This window comes from Lampetra fluviatilis, chromosome 8 (assembly GCF_964198595.1).
Source record: "Lampetra fluviatilis chromosome 8, kcLamFluv1.1, whole genome shotgun sequence".
In the NCBI taxonomy this organism is placed as follows: domain Eukaryota; kingdom Metazoa; phylum Chordata; class Hyperoartia; order Petromyzontiformes; family Petromyzontidae; genus Lampetra; species Lampetra fluviatilis.
In genome coordinates, this window is record NC_136282.1 from 1,225,484 (window position 1) to 1,244,734 (window position 19,251).

General features: G+C 52.4%; 1 protein-coding gene across 2 annotated transcripts in view; it reads right to left on the minus strand.

The window, feature by feature from the left end:
- Window positions 1-13,246: 13,246 nt before the first annotated feature.
- Window positions 13,247-19,251, minus strand: part of LOC144933766 (procollagen-lysine,2-oxoglutarate 5-dioxygenase 1-like) — a 45,326-nt gene continuing 39,321 nt past the window's right edge. For both annotated transcript variants that reach the window (XM_078858852.1, XM_078858853.1), the window contains 3 exons: window positions 18,993-19,139; window positions 16,844-16,969; window positions 13,247-16,196 (listed from right to left, as the gene is read on the minus strand). In XM_078858852.1, coding sequence (XP_078714978.1) covers window positions 16,041-16,196; window positions 16,844-16,969; window positions 18,993-19,139 — 429 coding nt within the window. In that variant the 3' untranslated portion in view covers window positions 13,247-16,040. The remainder of the gene's footprint in view (window positions 16,197-16,843; window positions 16,970-18,992; window positions 19,140-19,251) is intronic.

A 19,251-nucleotide genomic window follows, 5' to 3' on the forward strand; every position in this document is an offset into this window, starting at 1 on the left:
CGTGGTGGCACCCCTTGCATGACTGGGTATGCACTATGCACGAATCTCCACGTACTGTGGCCATATGCACCTGTGCGAATTTACTCTGCTTGTTAAATTGGTTTATTTACCGTATTTCCGTTAACCGTAAGCATAAAAAATAATTGGTTAAACTCGGTTACCGTTTCGCCGCACATCAATTGTAATCGTTTTTTCTCATGTTAATAAATACATAGGAGGTTTGATTAAACAAAGCAGTTGTATACTTATGTGCCCGTGCTTAATTTGTCTTTCGATGATTTACCTTGTAAAAAAAAAATCAGGCCATGTATCTCACCCCCTAAAAGGGCATCTCGCACCCCCAGGAGGTGCATGCACCCCAGGTTAAGACGTCATCACTGAACCCATCAGGTGTAGATATCAGAGGCAGAGGAAGGGGAAGGTATTGTAATCATATGTAGATTACTAATCAGTTCATTAGCATGTGTTTCCTCTATGAGGAATTGTAGTTGTAAGATGTATTACATAATAATATACTTCGAGACAGCACTAAGACTGTAGCTGTCAGAGCGGTTAAATTATTTGTATTTCTCTCAATTTCAATGGATTCTAAAATTAGTCATGGCCAGTAATGATTAGTTTTATACAACACTTCAACGTTATCAATATCAATTGAGTGTCATTGTTGGCAAGCATGTTCTGTAACTGCCGACAGTTGTGTTTGAGAGTATTAATATTTATTTGGTGTTCCTTTAGTCTTACGCTAATGTCACGTCCCTTCTGTCCAATATAGCATCTGTCGCATAAAAAAATAATCCGATACACACCTTCTGTTGATAACTTAGGCAATTCATCTTTATTACAAGGTATTCGTTTTTTTATTTTGTGTACCGTGCCAAATCTTACGTAATTTTTTTGATTTTTCCATAACTCTAGCAATATATGGTATTTTCATTGTTTTTAATGACCTTATCGCTTTCAGTAGTATAGCTGTTCGATCTTGGTTTGGCATTCAATGCTCTGTTAATTTGAGAATGATTGTAGTCATTTAATCATAGCGCTTCATTAACATGTTTAATCTTTCTTCTCAGACTTTCACTATCTGACACTGTTTTAGCCCAATGTATGATCGTCTTGATAAGAGAGGATTTCTGTGCCAGGTGATGATGCGTTCATATAGGTGTAGAGACGTAAATAGCGTCTCTACGATGTATATGCCAACGACAACTACAATTGGTAAAGGAGGGTGCATGTACCTCTCGAAGGAGCCAAGGGAGACTTGGCGGAGAAGCAGGCCCTACAGAGCAGGGTCCTGTCGCAGAGAGAGAGAGGGGACGTGGCAACTCAGGGGAGTGAAGGGGGCCCAGAAACGGGGGCCCCAGATGACATGTGACGCTTGCTCTGGTTCTGTCTCGAGAGACTGAGGAGGGGGCGTGGCCGGAGGCGGAGCGAGGCCACACTCGGGAGGATAAGAGGGACGGGGGCAGAGTGATCGTGGTTGTCTGGCGAAGGAGCTGACCGTGCGGCATTGCTTCGGGGGTCTGAGAGCGTCGGTCGTCGGGGACTCAGTTTTACCCCTTTGGGGGTCTGGAGTAACTCCGGGTATTGTTAACCCGTAGCCCTGTTCAGTTGTTAATACATCATGGTGCTTCCAGGCTTCTGTGTGTGCCTCGTGAGACATACACTACATCTGGTGCCAGAAGTGAAAATACTGTATCGCTAGGTGATAGCGTAGGCTTAAAATGTACACAAGAAGAAGACAACCTACCAGGGCTTCTTCGGAGGAAGAAGATGAAGAGGGGGTGATCCCCCAGACAGCCCCAGGAGAGGCGGCCCTGGAGACGGACCGCGAGGGGTTTAGGCCTGCGGAGCAGCGCCAAGAGCGTGACCTCGCCACGCCGCCAGCAGCGGGGAGAGACAGGCGGGCGCGTGGTCGTGCTTGGCCGACCTACTATCCGTTGTGGTGGTGCTCGTCACGGAGATGGATCTGGACGAGCCGGCTGAACGAGTCGGAAGACCGGAGCCGCAGGGCGAAGACTCTGCCGCTGCTATGTCCCGCTTGCGGGAATGCGAGAAGCGCGGGAAATGCAGCTTGCGCAAACGGCCGCCATTTTACGCGGTGCGCGGGACGGGGTTCCCGCCATTGCAAGCGTCTTGCCAAAAATGCAAATGGTGGGGCCTGCTCTGAAGAGGCGCCTTCCATTTGTGAAGGAATTCGTCGCTGCTGGGGGGGGACTGGGTGGCCTTCAGCCGCCGCTTCACTGCTACATGCGACCTGGTGGGATGGACGGAGGGGGGAGCGCTACGAGCTCTCCCGACTGTTTTGGATGATGCTGCCATGGGAGCATTCTACTCTATTCGAGCTGAGGATCGGGTGACGTTGGCACAAGCTCTCACACAGATGGCAGGGATTTTCGACTCGCTTTCGAACATGCGCCATAGGTTTGCTGCGTGGAGACGAGAGGAGGCCGAACCACCTCTTGTTTTTGGCAGTGCGCTCATCTCGCTGGCCCAGGCCGCATACCCAAAGATGGACAAAGACGGCCTCGACGCTCTGGTCCTGGATCGCATGCTAGGCCTGACCCGAGACCTCGACATTGTGCTACCAGCCGAAGACGACTTGACGTCGCTAAAAGTCACGAGGTGCCTTCAGGCCTACCTCAGCATCAAGCGCCGCTCAACGGTGGCAGCGTGCACGGGTCCTGCCGAGGAGAGAGCAGCACCCGACGAGGTCGAGTTCTCCCAGGCCTTCGCATCGCTCGATGCCAGCAGGTGGTGGAGGGCCGAGAGGAGACAGAGGGATGACCGGGATCGACGGACGGGGGCCTCCTCCGGACCCGGATCTTCCCCCGTCGTTTGCTTCAAGTGCGGCCTTCCGGGCCACATCTCCAAGAGGTGCCGGACCAAGTGTGGGAGACCCTCCAGGACGTCGTCTTCCTTCGGCCGACCACTGATCCGGTTTGTGCGTCGGTCTTGGTTCGCGTGTGGGGCTGTCCGCTCGGGGCGCGGGGAGGGTATCTGAGAATTTGGTGGCCGACGGATGGCCACAGCGACCTGGTCAGTGGTCAGCGTTGGGCCAACGCATTGTGGCCGTGGCCGCGGCATCATCAAATTGTTGGAGGTGCCCTGCTTGTTGGGAATGGATTTTCTGGGGAAAATGCCCATTAAAATCCTAGTTGACCAGGGGTGCCTGGAGTTCCCATCGGGCCATAGAATGGCCTTTTTGCCCTACCCGACTCGGCTGTGTTAAGCCAACGCCATGATCCAGGCTCTCGCTCGGGAAACGGTTAAAATTTCCCCTGGAGCACAAGTGCTGAAGCCTTTGCGACCTCAGGAAGCAGCTTGATTGGGATGCCACTGAGGGAGGTGTTCTTCTAACACCATCCAACAAAGTCAGCCGTGGCCTTATGTTGGTAGGGGCCCAAACTTTTATCAGGAATAATCAGCAGCCTTTTATTAAAAATTGAAACGCTGGTCTTGGGCCCACGGTCATACAGGCAGTCACAGTCCAGGCTCACGCATCGCCAGCAGATGGCGATGTGGTAGGGACAGACCCCGTCAAGATGGTCGCAGCTGCAGAGTGGGGGGAGAGTTAAAATGACGTATAGTTGGACGCACTCTGCGCCGAGAGCCCGGACTTTCGCTCGGAGGTTCGGAGAGCCGTGAGGCGATGCAAGGATGGGTGGTGGTCGCGGGTTGCTGAGGAGATGGAGTCTGCCTCAATGGCCCGCGATCACAAATCGCTTCTTAATTCCATCAAAAAAGTAACCTGCAGCGCCACACCTATTACCATCATTAGGGGAAAGAACAGTGATCCAATCACTGACCCCCAGGAACAGGTTTGCAGAATTGCTGAGCATTTCTGTGAGGTCCTGGGGGAAGGGAAATCCCTCACCCAGGAAAACAACGTGGGACAAAGTGGGGATGACCCTGCCGAGGCCGCGGTGCCTCAAATATTGGAAGAAGAATTCACCCCCTGCGAGTGGCTGGCTGAGGTGGCATCTGTTGAGGAAGTACTAAAGGCGATCCAGAGTCTGAGACGAGGAAAGGCACCGGGGGAGATTATCTCCTAAGCAAAATGCTGAAGGAGGGTGGCGTTTGCGCAGACTGCCCTACATGACATCATAACAACAGTCCGGACCACTGGACGGGTTCTGCAGGATTGGAAGGATGCCGTGGTGGTCCCCCTCTTCAAGAAGGGGGACCGCACAGACTGTAACAACTATAGGGGCATCTCACTCCTCAGTGTGCCAGGAAAGGTCCTGGCAAGGATTATTCAACATCGCCTTGCTCGGCACGCTGAGGAGAGGCTTGCGAAGCCCCAATGCGGTTTCAGAAAGGGCGGTCCTGCACAGATCCCATATTTTCTGTCCGTTTGCTACAGCGCAGGCGTAGGGAATTCCAACAAGACCTTCATCCCTGCTTTATTGACCTGGTCAAGGCCTGTGATACCATCAGTAGGCCTGGGCTCTTGGGTTGTTCTTCGTGCTTTCAGAGTCCCTGATCCTCTGCTCACGATCATTAAGGACCTTCATGATGGTGAGCGGGCCCGGGTAAAACTACGTGGCCAGGAGTCAGAGTTATTCCTTGTACACCTTGGGGTGTGACAGGGATGTCCTCTGGTTCTCACATTATTTAACATCTATTTTGACCACGTAGTTCGTGAAGCCTTTAATTGCTGTACTGGAGGAATTTCCATCTGGTACAGATACAATGGGAGGCTGATGGTGCAGTCAAGGAATTGCTCCCTATTGCTCAACCATGTTATGTATGCCGATGATCTTGTAATTGCTGCTCACTCAGAGGAGGAGTTGGAGGCGCTGCTGCTGAACCTGGAGCTTGCCACCAAGAGGTGGGACCTTACCATCAGCTCCACCAAAACTAAGCACCTGCTTGGATATTTTGCACCAACGGACACTCCATCACCACAACTCCCAATTGGTGATGGGGCAGTTGTGGACATAGTTTCCCATACCTGGGCAGTGTTCTCATGACTGGCTCCGGTTTAACAGCAGAGGTCTCCCTCTGAATCAGTCGAGCGGCATTATCTTTTCATCGGTTGCGTAATGCTGTCTGGAAGCTACCTGGTCTCTCACTCTGCACGAAGCTTCAGGTCTTCTCGGCCACAGTAATTTCCTCCCTTCTCTACACTTGCGAAACGTGGACCCCTCTAATGGACATCTTCGCTGGTTAGAAATATTTAGGCTGGCCTGCCTACGATCCATCCTGGGTTTAACCAGGCTGAATTGTGTGAGAAGCTCACAAATCCTTGAAAGATCTGGACAAAATCCCATCGGTGAGCTCCTACGGCAGGCAAGACTGCGTTGGCTGGGCCATGTCGCCCGCATGCCTAGCCACCGCATGCCTAAACAGCTTTTGTTCGGCCGGATCGAGGGGTCTAAACGGGCTAGAGAACAGATGGAGTGATGTGGTAAAGGAAGATGGGGAGCTGAGTGGACTTGCCGATGACTGGCACCAGCGGTGTCAAGATTGGCCTCTGTGGAGGAGGCTCGTGAAAGACGCTACTGGGCAGTTGGAGGCAGTCGCCTTCCAACAACAACGGAGGGCGGAGGAGCGACGCTCACAACAACGAGCAGTGCGCCGGGTGGCTAAAGCACAGCAAGTTGGCACAGTAGGGGGCACAGGTGGTGCATCAGCCAGTCGTCTCAGTCAGTCGACCTGTGGCATCTGGGTCTGCCCCGTGACCTCCTGCCAGCGCGCGTTCGTCATTTCACGTGGCCTCAAGGTGCACATAGCCTGGCACAAGCATCGTGGCTGACGTCACCACCACTGAGTGGCGAATGGCGGTTGTTGTTGTAGATGTATGGGGAGCGGTAGTGTAGCGGCTAGTGCTATGCTGCGCTACGAACTCGGCGACCCGACGTCGGTTCCTGCTCACGGCCAACACCGGTGAAGATTATCTTGACCGGTCCTGGGCCTCCCCTAGGTCGACTCAGCCTCAAATGAGTACCTGGTGCGGTGTGTAGTAAACATCGACCCTACGGAGGCAAAGGCGGCGGGGTGTGATGCTGGCCACCATATATTTGACGGTTACTTACGATGCGTAGAGCAATGCACGCACACGATCTGTAGTATGTGTGGAGTGATAAAAGGGTCACTCCGATTTGCAGAGCATCGTCTGAAGTCACAGACACTCGCGCGTGGGTGTTTGTGCAACGAGCGCGCTCGTACCCCGGTTTGTCTGGGACGCAACCGCGGTATTCTGAAACCACGTGGCTGTTCCTGCGACACGTGCACACGTCCCGTATCAGAGCACAGCAGGTAATGGCGCATTTATTCGAGTACCAGTGGTTCTTAACCTTTACTGCAACCTGCACCCCTTTGGTTCTCAATCGTGAAAACATTTATAATGTTAATAACTACATAGGTTTGATGAAACAAAGTAGTTGTACTTACGTGCCCGTGCTTACTTTGTGTTTCCGACGATTTACCTTCTAAAAAAATCTGGCATCTCTCACACCCCCAGAAAGGGCATCTCGCACCCCCAGGGGGTGCGTGCACCCCCAGGAGGTGCGTGCACCCCAGGTTAAGAAGAATCACTGAACTAGAACCACTGCATTAGATTGCTTCTAAAACGCCCCCGAGCACAAAGAGCATCGTTACAGAGGCCATGCAAGTGCATGACTGTTCGTCCTTGTTTATCTCGTACGATAATTGCGAAGTTCCGAATGAATACATAACGATCGAATGATTCGCGTCGTTATGCGGAATAAACAAGTAAAAACATACACAAGCAGACCATTCGACTCCTCCACACAGCAGTGGTCCCCCCACACAAAATATAACAGTATGTTTTACACATCCCATCAGCCGACACGGAGTAAATGGTGGATGGTGGGGGGACCAGTAGAGCTGTTATGTGTTTTGTTTCCTATTAAGGCCACGGTGTTGTTTACGGGATGTGTTGAGTTGTTGTGTGTGCTTAAATTCAGCTGCATTGGTTCAACACAAGCTAACACTCTGGACCGCTTTGGACACTCGGTGCCTCGTGGACAGAGACACCACACGTGTGTCATGGGTGTTCGGGCTCCGACGCTTTCGCCACTGGTTTGCATCACGTGTTCTGGCTGCGTCTCGTTGCGTTTCAGCTCGTGCCAGTGCCATGCACGGAACCCGCAGTCTTCTTCTTCTTGTTGTCGTACGGCTGCTGATGTAGATGCAGAGCAACAACTACAATCTCACATTCAGACAACTACAATCTCACATCCAGATCATCGAGTCAGGAGCAGCGGAGTAGTGAATCGTCGCTGTGATTTCTCCTTCGTGTTTGTGGATCGGAGTGTTAAGTCCGTGTCACCGCGCGCCGTGCTGTTCTCCCAGTGAGCGTGCACACCTAGGACGACTCAGCCTTAAATCACGTAGGGGTATCGCTGATTGTGGTTAGGAAAAACATGACGCATTAATGGCCTCGAAGAGGCATCCCCATCACGGTCAGCAGCGACTTTTGTTTGGGGCCCTTTAAAAGTTTAATAGAACCGATGCTTGGTATTCATTTGACGTCGAACTGTGTATGTTGAACTTCTTTTGCACCGTACGTAGCCGACCATGCTAATCGTATGTGTATAACACATTTTTATTTAACACGTAGGCTAATACTTCACGGGACAGATTGCGTGCAGAAGGCGGATTTGCCTGCTTTTATTTTTGTGACGCTGCTCAACAATTCTCCGCCTGGCGCGCGACCGACAGATGCTGTGTTCAGCCCCATCGAACCCACGACCTCCTGTGGTACACAGGAGGTCGTGGGTTCGATCCCGACCCTGGCGCTTGCTATATATTTGGAGTTTGCAAGTTTTCCCCGTGGTTGCGTGGATTCTTCTCCGGGACCTCCAATTTTTATATTTCTCCTTCCACATTTAGAATCAACAACACGCGTTTCGAGCATTTGGCTGCGATACATTTCCGCACGATAAGTGGCCAGGCTTCGTTGAGCTGTCATTTGTGACCAGGTCGTGTTCTGAAAAAGGCCCCCAGATATAGATCAGTGAGTGGGGCCTCACCTGGTTAAATAGTTTACAGCTCGGGACATCTGTGTGGGCTGAGCGCCGCCCGGCGGACCGCGTGCGGTACTGCACGCGAGCCACTCCAAGCGAGCCAGGGTGGGAGAGCGTTGGTGGAAGGTGATTGGTTGAGCGCGCTGCAATTGGATGGAATGAATCGGCGACAGAACGAATGATGGATTATGTTCATGCGGAGGGAAGCCAATCAGCGTGGGGGGATGGTCAAACGTGGGGCTTTCTCCATCCACGAATCTCTCTTTAGATCCAGAAAACATGTGCGGGATTCATGATGTCCTGTGAAGAGCGCTGTTCAATGCTCGTCGTGTTCCAGGCTCACGGTCGACGCCGAGTGACGATTCATATTTGAGCCAGTCTTGGGCCTCCCCTAGATTGACTCAGTCTCAAATGATTACCTGGTGTGGTGTGTAAAAGATCGCTACTCGGGAGACAAAGGCGGCTGCGACATGTTTCTGAAACACGGTAGGACCAATACCTCTGCCGTTGCTGATCATTGTTTTAACGCTGTGGGCTCACACGAAATTGATTTTTCCAAGAAGGAGGTACTCTGCAAACCTACTGGCTACCTTCAGAGATTTGTTCATGAAGCCATCCAGATATATAAACACAGACACAACTTCAATCGAGAAGATGGGTACAAACTGAGCAATCATTATTGACCAGGTAAAGTCTTACTCTTAGGTTTTTTTCGGTAAGTAAGTCTTACTTGATACAGCAATCGTGCTGTGACGGTTCCACCTGAAGACGGAAGCTTGTGTTGCCTCCGAAACGTCGTGATTTTTATTTTACTTTTGTAAATTTTTATTTTTACCTACGTGACTTTACCGAAAAACCTAAGAGTATGAATCCTTGCAGTCACGAAAGCTTCAAATCTAGGTAAAGTCTTAATTGACTGTGATGTTTCCATCCTACCTGCCTATGTCAACTGTTATTTACGACTCTTTGTGTCTCTCTCTCTATGCCTCTCTCTTAGATCTCTCATGCTCACATGTCCTTTGGATTGCACTCTCATGCCTTTGGATTGCACCACTCTTCGTTCTTACATTAACATCTAATCTCTCACATTAACATTGCCACTTCCGTGCCCTCGTCGAGGTCGCACTCCGTTCGCACATTAACATAACTAGCCCCGCCCACTTCTTTATGACCCTTGGGCTTCACCCATTTCAAACCTTTCAAAACAGTCTGCCTCAGCAGCAGATCATGCTTTCCCACCTGATGACGGACGCTTGTGTTGCGCCTGAAACGTCGTCATTTATTTTATTTTATACCTATGTGACTTTACCAAAAGAACCAAAGTGTATGGATTCCTGCAGTCACGAAAGCTTCAAATCAAGATTATAACTATATATATTAATTTAGTCGCACCGTTTGGAGGAAGACAGTCTCATGGTGACGGTATTAATACTGTAATAAAGGACTCTTGCACTGGGTCTGTCTCCGTTGTCCTTTATTGGTTCGTACAACTTGCCCGCACAGCGTCTCGCTCAGAGTCTCCTCCGTCTCCCGCTCGGCAGCCCCCTGCTGCCGTCGCTCCTGCAGCCCCGTTGCTGGCCCACTATGCAGCCCCGCTGCTGGCTCGCTACACAGCCTCTCTGCTTCCCGACCTGCAGCCCCCACTGCTGCTCACTATGCAGCCCCGCTGCTGGCTCTCTGTCGCCTCTGTGCCCGGACACCGGTGGCCGACGGTGCCGAGTCCCAACCCTGTGGCGATCACCCCACTTTCCTTCTCCTGCCCCGCGTGGCCTCCTTCTGTCTCTACTCTCACACTCTCCTCGAGCCCTTCCGGTTCCTGTCCTTAAAAGCTCTCTCTCTCCCCACGTGACCCTAACTCCTCCCACCTGTTACGTCACATCCCGCGAGCCCGTTTACGCTCGCATTACAATACAAATAGATTTAAAGGTAACAATACTACTCACGAGTTATTGTGCGTGTGGCTTTCATCCCGTTTTCCCCATCGCTCTAGGATTCTGTGCTTCTCTATTGACACGATAGCCAATGCGTTAACGGGGCTTGATCCATGGTAGACCGCAGGTTATTTTTAATTAATACATTAAACTAAAACATCTTAACATGTTGTTACTTATTTATCTGTTAATTCGGGGCCCCTATGCATCGCATCACGCTGCCACCCCTACTGATAGTTGCGCCTCTGACCACACGCTCGATGGGGAGGTGAAATATCCGTCGCTCGTAGCGGTGACGGACACGTGAGGGCTGCAGCGAGGTCGCCTTGTCATGCAGCAGGGCGGGGGGGGGTCCCCCGGGGTCCCCCTCTAACTGACGCCTCCTGTGGGAGAGATCCTTTGCAGCGTCACTCAGCGATGACTTCTCAAAATGCGAGCAAAGACACCGGATTCTGTGAATGGGGCCAGGAGCCGGGGGAGTGTGGGGAGGGCACCTGGCACCACCAAATGTCCCTTTGGCCGCCGAATTTTCCTCTTCTCCTGAGCGGTGAGTCACTGCTGCGGTGCCCCCCCCCCCACACACTCAACGACTCCTTTGCCCCTCCACCCCACGCCACCTTCCGCTCTCCGAGAGCCGCCGCTGCCGCTGTTGAGTCGAGTTTCTCAAGTTCAAGTTCATTTATTAGGTATAGCCCTGTGAGCCATTCGGCTCTTGAATCGGGTGCAACCGCAACAAACAAAGGCTTGGAAATGACTCGCACCAGGGCGCTGAACATCGAAACCACCCAGGGTGTTGCAGCTTCCCAAACCCCCCGTGGTACGTCCGCACCCAGTGAGGAAGAGACACTGTCTAGCCTGCCACCTACCCACAGGGGGGGTAAATGTTTCAAACAGGCCATTGGTCCCAGGTGGAGCAGTGGTGACACTTGTGTGGGGGCTGACGCCCCCCTCCTCCTCGGTCACTTCTCGCGGGGTTGCCGCCGATCGGGTGATTGGCCCCCCCACACCAGCACCCTCTCTGAGGGACATGGCTAAGTGGCTGGCTCACCACTGCCCGGAGTAATCCCACACTCCCCAAGTACACCACCACTAATGCGGAGGTGGCTGCGTGCTCGCGCGTGTCTGCGTAGGCGCACCTTCGCTCACCACGGCTCGCGCTAAAAATAGTCGTATGAATATGCACGTGCCCCTCCGCCCTCCTATTGGTCGGCCTTAATCGGCGGCCGCTGCTGGAATGTGACCACGCGCACCTCCCCCTCTCCTGTTGGGTCCGCCTTAATTCGCTGTGCAAATACGCACGCGGGCAAAAGCACTCGGGCACAAAGACGGCCGTATTGATGATAATATACGCGCGCCCCACCGTGAATGCGATAATCGCGTCGTAAACACACTGCGTAAAACGCGCTGTGTAAATGCGCACGCGGGCACAAGCACTCGGGCACAACGACGGCCGTATTGATGATAATATACACGCGCTTCACACGCACGCACATACACCACACCGACGCTCTCCCCACACACACAGAAATCACGCGGCGTCGGTGCTGTGCTAAAGTTTATTAATGGCGCGTCTATGGGACCGTCCATAAATGATGTCAAGCACCTGGGGGGGGTCAGACATTTTTGACGATGTGTGACAAGGGGGGGGGGTTTCAGAAATGTGACGTCACATCAAAATGCGCAACTTTAAATAAATATAGACAACACGTTCGACTTAAATAACATCAGTGCAGCGCCACATTAAATATGCACTACAATGACAATAGTTTAAAGCGATTTGAAGCATGTTTTATTTTTTTTGGGGGGGGCAGAGCTTTGTGACGTCATATTTGAGGGGGGATCTGACTTTTTGTGACGCCGTGTGACGAAGGGGGCGGTCAAAAATCGTCCAAAATCGCATGACGTCATTTATGGACGGACCGGAGTAAAATTCTCAGCGAGCAGCGCCCAGCCTATTCCTATTCAATCCCTGGGTGGACCCTTACTCTACTTCTCACCTCGCGGTCGTACTCACGGTGTCCCACGGACGCGGTGGGAGTCGGAGGAACGAGGGTATGAGAGGTCTCTGTCTGGGGTCGAGTCGTAGCAGCACTCGCCAGCGTCCCTCGGACGCTGCGAGCGCCTAGGAGTCCGACAGGGCAGCTGAACGGCTGGAGAACTGCTCAACGTTTTTTCGCTCCCTCCTTTTATCCCCTCGGAATCCAAAGATCCAGGGTCACGTGGTGTTATCCTGCGCGGCCAATCGGGCGCCTACCTTTCGATTTTAAACTGATGCCCCGCCCTTGCCTAGCGCGGTGCCTCCTTCACCCATTGTTGCCTTCACCCATTGTTTACGCACCACTCCTCCCCACCCCGGACTCAACCGGTTTGATCTGGGTGGCCGTCCCGCGGATACCCAGCTTCACTCGGTCAAGGAATTCCCCCCCCACCTCCTCTTATGCGCTGCTCGCTGCCCCCGAGGCCCTATTTCCCTGTGCTGTGAGTGTTCTCATTGCGGTTCGCTCTGTGAGCTTCGTCGTGCCCATACAACTTTAAGCTAATTCACAGGGGCCGCAATGCAATTCGGCCTGGGGGGGGTCGGCCAATCTCCTGGCACTGGGAAACCGTGGGACATCCCCCCTAGGGGCCCCTCGGGTAAAAACCCATGGTACCAGGTGACCCCCCCGAGACCCTACATGGGTGCATGGGTGTGTTTAGTGGGGGTGTGCGTACGTTCGTGTGGAGGGGTGCGAGGGGATAGCAGCGCTGGCGGAGTTGCTCCGTTGCTGTGGCACCACACTTGTGCATTGCAGCAAGAAGGGGCTGGATTAGATCCCACATGAGGACGCCTTTCTGTAAATTAATTATTCCCCCCACTAGATCTGAGAAGGGGCAGAGCTTTGCTCCGTGTGGGTCTCTGAGCGCGTGGATTTCTGTGCACGTCTGGGTTTCTGTACGTGTCTGTGGGTATCTCTGATATAGTCGAGGGGTCTACCTGTAAGTTTTTTTTTAAAGAAAAGATTATTCCTCGATTCCTTCTGGAATGCAATAAGGTTCAAATGTTCACCCCCCACCACGGCGTTCCAGCCCATTTCCACCACAGGAGTATGTTCTCCCCATCCTGCATGGGTTTCCTTCGCCTTTTCCAGTTTCCTCCCAGAGCTAAAAACAAAACAACGTAACTGGTAATTGGCCAAACATCCCAATGCTGGAAATTACCCTCCAATGTACTCTGCTGAGATTACACAGCAGCGACATTGTATACCTTGCTGTGAATACATGGCAGGACCTTCCTGAAAATCGGCATAAAAATACTGTAATGAAGTCCCTCATACGACAAAGTGAATAAAATATGTTTTTATTGTAAATTCATCCAAAGCACCATTTGAAAACATAAAAAAAAAGTTAAAAGCATGACTAGACATGGCAGGGTAATAAAACACTGGACTGTAATTCACTCGAGGTGGGGAACCATTTGACAATAAGGCATCAGCGAGTTATGCACTGCAATTAAAAACAATCTCTTTTTTGAGAAAATACTTCTTTGTGTGTACACTGAACTTATTTCACACCGTGTACGCAGCCAACCGTGCTAATCGAAGGTGCGGAGGTACTTGCGTCACAAGAACGTAGCTTACAATGCGATTTAGATCGATGAAGTGTCACGGACAGGGGAAGAGAAAGCGGTGCAAGAAACTTGTGCTCCAGCCAAAGTGAGATTGCCCCCTGGGAGCGTTATGCCAAGTGCGCGACATGCGGAAGTGCGGAACTGCTGCTGCCATCGCCGAGGATGGAGATGGATTGAAGAGGCGTAAAATATATGCATTGAATAGCCCACGTGGAGTTAAAAACGATATAACCTGACTCAAATGAAAATTATTCCGTGAAGTTCAGTGTTAACTCCAATCAAAAAGGCTGGCAATTCAAAAGGACTTCATACAGTGTATATATGGGAAGCGCTGAAAGAAACGATGCAATATTATGATGGGCACTTAGCAGCAGAGGTGTGGACTCGAGTCATGTGACTTGGACTCGAGTCAGACTCGAGTCATGAATTTGATGACTTGCGACTCGACTTGGACTTGCATAACAATGACTTTGTCCCACCTATGAGATGTGGACTCGAGTCATGTGACTTGGACTCGAGTCAGACTCGAGTCATGAATTTGATGACTTGCGACTCGACTTGGACTTGCATAACAATGACTTTGTCCCACCTCTGCTTAGCAGATGTTAAGGTGTCTTTAGTCTTAAAATCTATTTGCCAAAAGTGACACTCAGTGTTATACACGTCAGGAACATTTAGATTGAAATGGGATTTTAATACATTACCTCAATTTATATGCCTATTTCAGATCCGATAAAATAAAAAAAACACAAGTCTTATGATGCATAAAAAGTGGGTGACCAATATAAAACTGTTCTGAGGCTGGAGGTCGCATTTCAGTATGTGCACTCCGTGCTAAGGCCGTCTAACCTTGTACACAGACCAAACCCGGACACGCTCCTGGGTGAGGCGAGGTCGATCAACGCCGAGCAGTCCACCGTCAACCCGGACACGCGAGAACCGCTTCCCTAACGCTGACGCCCATTGCCGGCCTGGCCAGGTCAAACCAGGGCAGAATGGCAACCCCCCAGTCGCACGAGGAGGAGGCGCCACCCCCCCTCTCCCTCCACCGGCGGTGCAGCGAGGCGTCCCGCGCCCTGCCGCACCGTGCAGGCACTGCGTGGTGAGCCGCGTGCCGCACTGCACCGACGCGCGCACGCGCACACTCTGCAATCTACCTGGCGTTAGAGATTACGGGTCACGGTTAGTGCGGCACCGACTGGCACGTAACGGAGGCGAGATGCTCCTGCGAGAGCTGCCGCTATGTGGACCCGCGTCTTCTATGGTGTCCACCCGCCTCCCCTCAACCAGCACTCGAGGCCAGTCAGCCGCTGCCCATGCAGCTCCAGCTGAGACACTCGAGAGGCAATAGGAACTATTCTTGAGAGCAACGGGATAAGAGACTGCAAGGGCAGAGCCGCTAGCGACGGGCACTTGCTAATATGGCTCGACGTTGTTTCGGCCAATGTGGAGCGGCACCGCGTGCGGCCCACCGACCCTGCGTGCGGTACGCAGCACGGCTGCGTTGCCCGGTCGGTCGAGGCAGAAGCGTGAGCATTCCGTTTGGCGGTAATCTGTGGTCAATGAGCCCGTCCCACGCAGAGGGAGCCAGGATACCTGGAGATCGCTCTGGATCTGACGGGGAGAAATGACGAGGCTGATCGGCGGCTGCTGCTGCTACACAAGGCAATTCCCTTCAGGATAAACAACGGAATCGGCGATGGCCTACGTCGTGTCACATCGTTTACACCGATGTCGTGAAATTGGCCACGGAAATCGAGGTCACGGCTCACAAGGCATTGAAGTCTGCTTGGCCTTGAACATGCAAGCGCTCTGCAGGTGAGTGGGACCTGCCATCAGCGTTTACTCGTGGTGTATAACAAAACTACGGTTGAAATTCTCACGAGGAAAAATCCCTTCAAATATAAACTTTACAGTGGCACCCAGCAGGGAAATACTGTTCACTGTTAACAGTATTGTGGATGTAAAAATATCGAAGAGTTTCAAGAAGGTTACAGAGTCAAATCTGGTTATGCTGCCCACACTGTTGAAGTTTTAAGGATGCACTTCTTACTAAGGGACACGGGACATTCCCAGGGACTTCCCAGGGTCTTCCACGGCCAAATGAGTGTTTTTACATAAAACAAATCAGTGCATGTGCACAGGTCGAGCTTGGGGAGCTAGGCCGCAGAGCAAAATCCCTTTTGGCAGATTTGATTTGTGATGTCTGAGATCAGCTTGTGACATAACTGCACGCGCTCGTTCTGAACGGCATTCACGAACCATTAAAAACCGGCTTCAATTCGCTTAGCACGTTATTTGGTGTGTGCAGCTTTTTTTTACGTTTTAAATAAACAAAGTCGGCAATTGATGGGGCCACCAGTGTCCAGAGTAATGCCACAGAAACCACCGCTTGGATTTTCAGGGTTGTTCTGCTGTGCTGCGTGGCTCACAGGCACCGGCGGAGGGCGGCGGGTGGGTGGGGGGTACAGGGAGAAGTGGAGTGTGGCTTCGCCGTGAGGACCCAGCTTAGGGGTCCACAAAGGAGACGACGATGTAGCGCGTGCCGTTGAGCACGGGCAGCCCCTCGTGGTAGTGCGTCAGGCGGCCAGGGTGCAGGAAGGCCCAGCCCTTGCGTGGGGCCGTCACGCTGCAGTTGTACCTCAAGAAGTTGCAGCCCCCGCCCTGCGGAGACGCCACAAGGGAGGGGACGCGGCGTCAGCCAGCCAGAAAAACGCCCGCGGCGTTAATCGCAGCGCGGGGGCGTTTGGCAACAGTGTTGGGATGCACCACGTTGTGCGCGCCAATTCGGAGAGCGAGCATCCAAAATCTTTCAGAATTGGAATGTTTGCAAAATACCAGTTACATCGTTTGGTTTTATTAGCTATGGGAGGAGGGAGGCGAACCAGAGTACCTGGAGTGTAAACCCATGCAGATCCGGGGGAAACATTCACTCTACACAGAAAGGCACCGTAGTCTGGAATCAAACCCAGGGCCTTCTTGCTGTGTGGCACGAGTGGTTACCACTGAGCCACACTGCCACCCACCCATATACATACCGAACACGTAATGACACGTAAACAAACACACACACTTGACGTATACTGACAAAGGGATAGGAGGCACTGTGGACAGGCATAAGAAGGTTGAGTACGAGGAGAGGGAAGCGGAGAAGATTGAAAACTATGTTCTTTAGAACTACTTTTTGTGTTTCGTTTGTTGTCCTTCCATCCGCAACCTCCAATTAGCTACGTACGGTGTGAAAGAAGTTCACCAAACATACGTACAAAAGGAACACGAGAGGGAAGGGGAGAGGGAAGGGGAGAGGGTACCTGGAAGTCCACCCCCACGCTGTTGAGCGCGATGTTGATCGTGAAGGTGGAGGCGTCGTGATGGGGGCGCAGGGAGGGCTGCTCGTCCGGCCGGTAGCGGACCACGAACATCATGTTGGACTGGCACTGGGGGAGCCACAGAGGGCACACAGTGGAAGTGGGGATGCTGCGGGCCGTCTCATGATCTTGGACATCTCACTTCCTATAATTCTACTTGCGCACAGATACGCAGCGCTAAACTTCAGGGCAAAAGCGCAGACTAAAGCAGAGTTGTGCAGCAGGGCGTGCGGAGCGCAGCAGCAGTGTGTAGGGTCCAGGTGCAAGCGGTGTGCGGAGCATGCAATGTGCAGCAGGGTGTGCAGGGTGCAGCGGCGGCGTAGAATGCAATGTGAAGCAGGAAGCACGATTGGTAGCAGGCTGTGCAAAACGCAGCACGGTGTGCAGCAGGGCAAGCAGTGCAGTAGGACGTGGTGTGCAGGAGGCAGTGCAGTATGACGTGTAGTGTGCAGCAGGGCAAGCAGTGCAGTAGGACGTGTAGTGTGCAGGAGGCAGTGCAGTAGGATGTGTAGTGTGCAGCAGAGCAAGCAGTGCAGTAGGATGTGTAGTGTGCAGGAGGCAGTGCAGTAGGACGTGTAGTGTGCAGGAGGCAGTGCAGTAGGACGTGTAGTGTGCAGGAGGCAGTGCAGTAGGACGTGTAGTGTGCAGGAGGCAATGCAGTAGGAAGTGTAGGTGCAGGAGGCAGTGCAGTAGAACGTGTAGTGTGCAGGAGGCAGTACAGTAGGACGAGTAGTGTGCAGGATGCAGTGCAGTAGGATGTGTAGTGTGCAGGAGGCAGTGCAGTAGGATGTATAGTGTGCAGGAGGCAGTGCAGTAGGATGCGTAGTGTGCAGGATGCAGTGCAGTAGGATGTGTAGTGTGCAGGAGGCAGTGCAGTAGGATGTGTAGTGTGCAGGATGCAGTGCAGTAGGATGTGTAGTGTGCAGGAGGCAGTGCAGTAGGATGTGTAGTGTGCAGGAGGCAGTGCAGTAGGACGTGTCGTGTGCAGGAGGCAGTGCATGGTGCAGCAAGGTGTGGAGCTCTGCCACTGCTTGAGACGTGTGCTGCCTGGCCTAGCGGCTGTTCAGTATGCTCAGTCGGCAGCACACCCAAGAATGGGAGAAACAGCCGGTCACGGTCAGCTATGGAGTGGCTAGTCACCGATAATATTGCCTAGCACTGGTAGTTTCACCACACCGTCTCATCGTATTTAGTAATGATTTTCTTATCCATAGTGAAACCATTAATTTGCTTGGCACGACCATCTCATCCGAGAGCCGTGGAACGGCTGCGTCACGAATCTGGAGACAGTGCAGAAGTTTGATTTCGTGTTCCGTAGCAAAGTGCTCGTTCGTAACTCCGAACAATAATCATTAATGCTGCTATAGGAAGCAGGCTTTTGGCCTAAGCTAAAATATATTGTTTATATGTCTGGAAGTGAGTGTAAGAATTTGAGAGTGTGAATGGAAAGTGGCGAGTGTAGATTAATGATTGTTAGTCGCAAGCAGTAATGAGTGTGATTGGCGAATAGTGAGTGGGGAAGTAGCGAGTGATAAGAGTGTTAAATTAGTGAGTGTAGTGAGTGAGTGTTGTGTTGGGGGGTGTGGAGGTATAGCAGTTCGCGCGCTGCACTACGAACCTAGTGACCCGAGTTCGATTCCCACTCACAGCCAACACTGGTGACGATTATCTGAACCAGTCATGGGCCTCCCCTAGGTCGACTCACCTTCCAATTGAGTACCCGGTGTGAGGCGGCCGGGTGTGGTGCTCGTCACCCACCCCCGAATGAGCTGTGCCCACCTTCATAGGTGCTCTATAACAGCACTGCCCCAATGGTCTGTTAAGGCTACACGGGGGATTTTTGTTTTTGTTAAAATAGTAAATGTGAGTGTTAAGTAGTCAGTGCGAGTGGGGAGTGAGATCTGGTACCGGTATTGTGTTGAACTTCAATGCAGGATACAGCATGCAGTTTTGATAATAGACATAGGCGCACTTGAGAAACATATCCGGGTTTTCTCTGTGGACAGGGTGGCAGCCCTAGCATGCGTTACGGGGGGGGGGGTGGGGGTGAAGCCCGGTGGGGTGGGGTGGGGTGCGGTGGTGGCGGCCGCACCTTGGTGAAGTACCCGGGGTACATCTTCTCCGTGACGGGGCCCACGTAATCGAGCAGGAACTTGAGCCACTCCTGCTCCATGGCGACCTGCTTCATGTGGATGTCGATGGTGGGCACGTTCTCGTAGCCCCCGTCCAGGCGCTCGTCCTGCCACGAGCAACACAGCGGACGGCTCAGAGAAACCGCACGCAACCCAAGCACGCAACCCAAGCAACTCACGCAACCCACGCAACTTGCGCAACCCGTGCAACAACCTGCA